The 7,434-nt window shown below is 34.9% G+C and overlaps 1 protein-coding gene across 4 annotated transcripts; it reads left to right on the forward strand.

Moving 5' to 3' along the window:
- Nucleotides 1–1,491: 1,491 nt before the first annotated feature.
- LOC117230336 lies at nt 1,492–6,955 on the forward strand. 4 transcript variants are annotated; one of them, XM_033487650.1, is made up of 4 exons: nt 1,492–2,059; nt 2,139–2,297; nt 2,670–6,685; nt 6,754–6,954. In XM_033487650.1, exon 3 carries the CDS (start codon nt 2,707–2,709, stop codon nt 6,637–6,639), a length of 3,933 nt encoding a protein of 1,310 aa, XP_033343541.1. In that variant the 5' UTR covers nt 1,492–2,059; nt 2,139–2,297; nt 2,670–2,706; the 3' UTR covers nt 6,640–6,685; nt 6,754–6,954. The 4 variants fall into 4 exon arrangements, with proteins under 4 accessions (XP_033343541.1, XP_033343539.1, XP_033343540.1 ...); XM_033487652.1 differs by having other exon boundaries at nt 1,493–2,059; nt 2,670–6,472; nt 6,754–6,955; XM_033487648.1 differs by having other exon boundaries at nt 2,670–6,954.
- Nucleotides 6,956–7,434: the final 479 nt, after the last annotated feature.

Genomic DNA, 7,434 nt, shown 5'->3' on the forward strand with positions numbered 1-7,434 from the left:
AAAAAACAAACTTTAGAATTATGTAACAAATATCATACTTCATTTTACAGTTAAAAAAACAAGGAATTATGTTAAAAGAACCGCTTTCATAAATTCCTCTACTTTCCTAACCAAGGAATAAGAGATTTATAAGGCGAACTTCGGATTATATGTTCTGAAATACCGACCTCGAAAAAATCAGTGTTTCCTACGCCCTCTGCGATTTATTACGGCGAACATAGAAATTATTTTCAATTCAATAGTCCGAAACAAGGAAATCAATATTATTTATAAATATTTTCAACATCAATGTATTTATTTTGTATGCGTGCTTTGTGTGCGTCAGAGCTCTGTATATGTAATAAATTGAGACCAAAATCGTTGAATTCAGTACATCATGTCCGTGAGATCAGGAAGATGAAACACATTAAAATCTTAGAAGCTACACAATAGATGCCTAAGTTCATTGGATCCCATACATTTGAATTTGTATTTGGAAATCTGAATATAAATTTAAATCTGAATTTAAATTTAACATTCGTAGCGTTGACAAAATGATCCCAAAATGGTAAGGAGGCTCTGGAGTCTTTCAGATATGGCTGTGCATTGAGTTATAAGTCTATCCCGTATCTTGTCTGTGGTGATGCATAATAATAAAGCAATGCTGTCCAGAGCCTATCACGTGACTGTCACTGGAGGAATTAACACATTCTCACAAAACCAATCTTATTTCATTTAGTGCACGTACACATATCTGCTTTGTACATAACACAAGAACATACATATATACTATGCATTATAACAATAATAAAATAGTGTAAGCATAGCAAGCAGTAAATTATTTGAAGCTAAACTAAGGCAACATTTAGCAATACTTAGCAGATGCTTATGCATTTAGTATATGACAAAGTAAGTAAATAAAATATGTGAAATATGAAAATGTAATATGTGGATATACATGCAGAAATGTATCTACATATACATATTCATCAGTCATACGATTTATAATTTAAATTGCAATAGGTCCTGAAATTTGTTTAGATATTAACTTCTGTTAATAATCTCTATAAGTTAAAATTAATTTATAACTTGATATATATTTATATTTGTATTTATAATATAATTTCAAAATTGAAAATTTTCTCCAATATTATTAAATCTTTGATGCCATTTAATAATTATATCGGATTGGTTAATACCAATTACTCGTAGTTAGTAAATTTCAAAAGTTTATGCTCTTGTATACTTTTACATAGTGTTTTCAAAGCAAATAGTACATAGTTGAAATTATATGTACTTGATACCTGCCACAGATAAAACAAATTTCTATGCATTGCCATAAAGTGTTCCGCCTTATTACTAATTTCCCATAAGAATATGCACTAGCATAAACATCCGCAGTCATAATGATTCCAAACGATCTTCTAAGTAAATATATAAGTACATCCATGGTGCGTGGGTGCATAAGATGAGTGTAAGATTCACCGTGCGTGATTCTGCGCGAGAGTATGGGGGGAGATTGGTGTAATGGGTGGGGTCTAAACGATGAATCCCTTCTCTTCTCATATCTGATTCGATCTGATTCGAGTCAGTTTCGCGTAGTCCACCAGTATTCTTTGTGTTCGACGCGTAATACGCGTTCGTCGATGTCCATGTAATGGCAGCGCAAACTGAGCGCCAGGCAAAGATAGTTACAGATCGTAGATGTCTCGAACTAGACACACTCCGCTCTAAACGTTAAACGTAACCGAGTCTCTATTCTAAATCGTTGAGAATCATAGAAACTTACTGTCGTACGAAAAAGTGAAGTCGAGACACCGCTTTTACAGTTCAACTGTCAAGATAACGAGCGTATTGCGAAAGACTGCAGAAGAGGTGTGGAGATCCTATCAGCGTTATCAATACTGCATTGGACGTACTGACCTAAGTTTAGTACCGCGTTTTTTATGCTGTGAAACGTGAACGGACTTTGTGACTGACATTCTCAATTCACACAGGGAAAAATTTTTGGCAGATGTACAGAAAATTCGCCCTTCGCCTAATACTTATCTGAATCATTCAGCCGACCGTCTGCATGGAGGTTAGCAGACAATATTCTATTTATATACTACATACACGCAATGCTATATAATTGTTTATAATGGAAACCTTGCTTCAAGGTGTTCACTGTATAAACATATCGGTATCGGAAATGGAAGATTCGTCTTTTCGATAAAATGTAATCTGTTTATTGGTTATAGCAAAGTATTTACATTCGCATCTTTACACATTTTCTGCATTTATTCATATTGTGTATATATACATACCCATATATATCCGTAAGTAAAATTATTGTTGTAATTGTAATTGTTGAAATTGTGAGTGTGTATTATTAGACTGCAGATGTTTATATATTTATGAGAAATGCAAAAATACATAAAATATCCCTAGTAAAATACTCGTAATATGTATTGGGTGAAATAAATTTCTATTTAGGTTCTATTTTCTTCATTTTGTTCATAAAAATATAAACTCGCACAAATATCCACAGTCTAGTTACTATAGTTATTAATATAATTAATGTATGTTAATATCAACATACTAAAATTATAGATTAATATGCATTAAATCATAGATTCAAAAAGTAGTGTTTTTCCAAACAGTATTAAGTTTCTAGAATTTTAGATATTAATTAATCTTGAATTTTTTAGGTATTATAACATATTTAATGAGATAAATTATTTATTCATGATGGAGAAGAGAAGTATCAGTGGAAAGGACATTCTAAGAATGGATGGTCTATTACCTCCAACCCGACGCTTACCAGTCTGCAATGCAGTTACTTCTACAGACAAAAAGAAAGAAAAAAAGTGGTCGATTGGTGGAATCTTGAAACGAATATCTTCAATAAGGGATTGTGATAGTTCTTCAAACGATGAAGAAATTGTATATTGTACAAGGCAGCCGAGGTCTCGAACAGTATTTAATAGGAAATCACATAACGTTGTTCTTCATCCAGTTGAAAAGAGTTCGAATCAATATTTAGATATCAATGATTCAAATGACACTGCTGCAAAATCAGTGGATACAGCAAGTATGCAAAGAGATTCTTTAAACTCCCGTAGTAGTGATGGTTCGTTAGATGGGTTAAGTAAGAAAGCGAGAAAAAATAAATTGAAAGCACAAGTAGAAGCAAAACGGGATCGCATTTGTGCAGACAGTAGTTCAGACGAAGAGTCACGTAAATCTTGTAATTCGTTGACAAGGTACCAAAATGAAATTGCTGGGCATAGTACACAAAAAAATGGTTTCTGCAGTAGAAGAAGTCGAGCAGCTCGAACAGAACGTTATATAAAACGTTTATCAAGGGATGAAGGTCACAAGTTCCCAGAAAACCTAAATAATATAGCAAATAAGCGTAATAGTCATGATTTCATGAATGAAGAACAATCATCTGTAGCTGTGGATACAAATGAATTATTTCAGCTTCCACAACAATCATCACATTTTATCAATTATTCTAATAGCAATACCTTCCCTGTACAGAGATCTATTGAAAACTTACGACAATCTGGAATGGTTGCATCCAATTTGCAAGCAAGGTCGTCTACTGATGTTACAAATTATCCGACAGATCAATATATAACAGATTTAAACCAGAATAATACTTATGCAAAGCCAAATGTTTTGCACAAAAATAAGAACCACGTAAATAAGGAGAAAAATTATATTTTCAATTCTCCCACGGCTAATACAATTTATGCTGAACCATACGATTACACGACAAATCGTCAGTTTGCAAGTCGAAGTTCCTCTCCGCCCGAGCCTCCACCAAGAAACCCACGTTGTCGAGTTTTCACTTATAGTTGTAATTCTTTCCCATTTAATGGGAAATATCGTGCGACAAAATACGACGATACTCTACATGCTAAAATGAACGATATTCACGAAGTTACCAAGGATCATTTAAAAAGTTTAAGGTCTTACGAATCGAATAACGAAATCAATCGGTGTGACTCGATAAAACAATACCCACGGCGTCCATTGTCTCTGACTGTAAGCTCGACGCAGACTTGTAATTTATCAGAATGTACGAACAATAGACACAATTCAACTGGTAGACACATAGATGAACCATTGTTTAAAGAAACGGAAGCAATGAAATGTCAGAGGAGGAACGATCGCAATGATCAACTTACTTCAAGCTTTAAAAATTATGATACCAAATTACGTGAAAATAGATTATCTACTACTTATATAAAAAATATGCGCAATAATTCTACGTCACCTACTTTTAAGTCTTTAAATTGTTCCTGCGCAAGATCACCAAGTAAACAGATTGTAAGAGAAGATTCTTATAATTTACCAAATGTTACATTCGTAGATAATATGAAAACTGAAGTAAAGGAAGAAACGCAAATAACTAGTGAACAAGACACGTTAGAAAGGAAAAGAAGTTCCAAGAATCTTGAAGAAGCTCTTTCTGAGCTAGAAGCAATATATAATAGCCTTCGTCTTGGAGACGAAGATCTCCTTGACCGGGCAGAACGACGGAGTATGGAAGAATTTAGCCTACGTCAAGCAAAAACTAATACTGTTGTTCCATTTATTTCAGAAGATTCAATAGATAGAATGAAAGATGATATGGCTTATAGAAGAATGCACCCAAAGGAGAGACCTACATCGTTGTCAGAAGTGGTCGGCCAATCTGCGCTCTCTAATATCAGCTACCTGATAGCCTCGCCTATTTTGTCACGCAAAGATACAACTGATGATTATCTGTATGGCACGAATTACCTAACACGTCGAGACGAACCGGACGTAACGCGAGATGATGTCGTTTATCGGAGCATTCATCACGCTAACAACACGTTAAAGGTGATTGATCCTCAACCTCCGTTTGGAATACCTCTAGGGCCGGTGACGGCCGCTACGGAAAGCGATTATTTACACACTACACCGATTAAGCCAGACCATCCACGTTCGTCATACATTCCGCAATGCGAGCCTGACATTGTTACGGATGACTTGGCTTACCGAGCTCTCAGGAAGGATGCCAATACGCCGAGGAGCAGCGTTGAAAGTAAATGCAGCATCACTACAGATCAGGAAACCACTTTTGGTTCGAAGAAGAAACGAGCGGTTAGATCTTTATCCGCCAATCTGTACGGTTTAATTAATCACGATAGGATTCATCTTAGAAGAGAACCTAATCTTCAAGATATTAAGGACGAGATAAATAACACATTAATAGATATCAAATCGTTACCCGTACGATCCGATAGGCGCGTCGTGAGCGATGGTGAACTCTCCGATTACGATCGATGGCGTACTGATGGTTTATTGAGGAACTCTAAAACTGATATAAATGGCAATCGTCCAATTACGAATGCGCATAGAAAGAAATTGCGTGTTTACGTTTCACCGTCGACTCGAATACAAGATGATAATAAAAATGAGGATAATGCGAGAGCACAGAATTCCGTGACATCTAATAACATGCTATCAAAGGCCTTGAACAATGAATTCTGGCAGAATTGCGAGCAGAGCAAATCAAATGAATCGTCCAATCATGATACGGAAACCGATTTCACGGCATACAGTCGTCTATGTCAAGATTTAGTCAATTTGATTGAAGGGCAAGACGATATGGAAGTGAAACTGACTGAGGAAACGAATGTTCCTTCAGAGCTTCCTGTAATAGCAGATGTCAATGATAGTAATAAAACGGACGAATCTTCCATATTACATATACAGTCTTTAGGTAGTCATTATTCAGAAAATAATACGGAGAATCATAAAGAAGATACGGATAAAGAAAACATAGAGAAACTGACGGAGACCCTCGCTAATCCTGAGAACGAATGTTCTGAGAAGACTGACGATAATACATTCGACTTCTATCTTCGTGTCGCGGACGAAAATGTTAAACTAATTGCGGAGGCGTTCAGCAGCGTAGCAGATCACTTACGTGATAGTCGTTCAAGCCAAAAGAATTCGTTGACGTCGCACCGTTCTGAAATAGAAACCGATAGTACGACGTCCAATACTAGTACTCGTAACTCCGTTACTTGTAGTCTAGACGACACAAACGATGATCTGTCTAGTTCATCAAGGACCACTGATGCATTAAATGTAGTTCCTAAAGAAGATACAACGATAACCTTAAGTGATAATCACAACTTTGTGGAACCGGAAGAAACGAGAAATGATTTGCATACTAATCCAGAACTCGATCTTTCCAAAGCTGTTTATGATTTACAATTAGCAGCAGCAAGTTTATGCGAGCACGAGAAGGAAATAGAAAAACTAGAAGCTTTATTGAAAAAAGATGCAACAAATAACATTTCTTGTAGTAGTAACATCGAGGCTAAGGAGGATATTCCCTTGTTAAATATTGAGAATAATTTAATGGCGCTGAACGACAAAAATGAAAATAAGTGCGATATGGAAGAAACGATAACATCGACCGATGATAAACCACGCACTGTTGATCGTGACCCAAATAGCGAAGGTGAGAGTACAAAATGCAAGAATACTTGTGAACATGTTATCCCTCGTTCGACTGAAATGCGTATTTCATATGTTACTAACCTCATAACCATACTGATAACTACATATTCTATGGTTTTGCTGGCTTGTTTTCTTGCACTGCTTTTAGCGACCGTAGCGGCATCATGACTGGACCCTTAACGACAAATGTCTTAATGCATTTTATAATTAGAAGGTTTGATTCGAAGCGTTTTTCATTATTTTGAGACTATTATTATTTGAATCATGTTACTAATGTCGTAGGTCTCCCGGCAAATGATCATTTATGATGTGAACCATTCTATACGAGTGCATAACTAACTGATATACAACGTCGTTGAGCGACATGCGGCAGGACAATTGAGTTTTGTGTAAGATCGAGTTTCTGTGAACTGTTTCTGAAGGAATGATTTGTTCTTGTTGTTCTTGTTAATGTTGTTGGTTTTAATAAAGTTTAAACGTTAACTATGCTGTTGACTTTATTGTACATGGTATATATCATATGTATTTCATTATGAAAATGAAAATCTGTAATATCATACAATTGGATTAAATGTGTATGTTAAATTATGAAAACATTAAAACATGATCTCTTTCGTGGAAATTTTTGTTTAACATTATTTAACCTTACCGTTTTTCTTATGCATTGCAAAATCATGAAAAAGTATTCATCGAAGTACATATGATAACACATGAATTTAAATGTTAAAAAATTACAATAAAGACATAAAAATTCATTGATGTGCCTAAATTGAAATAAAACATTTTAAAATGGTAAATTATAGATTTTGGCTATATGCAAATATTAGTTATTAATTACACTTGTATATAAATTCATCAAGTAATAAAACAATTGTCTTTCCTCTCTGAAATATATATTTGCCGAAATTTTTGTTAACTACAGTCGAAATCAGTATAGTCGATAAAATCACTTCCTTGCCTCCA

This window comes from Bombus vosnesenskii, unplaced genomic scaffold, assembly GCF_011952255.1.
Source record: "Bombus vosnesenskii isolate JDL3184/JDL3185 unplaced genomic scaffold, Bvos_JDL3184-5_v1.1 scf7180000013266, whole genome shotgun sequence".
NCBI lineage: Eukaryota > Metazoa > Arthropoda > Insecta > Hymenoptera > Apidae > Bombus > Bombus vosnesenskii.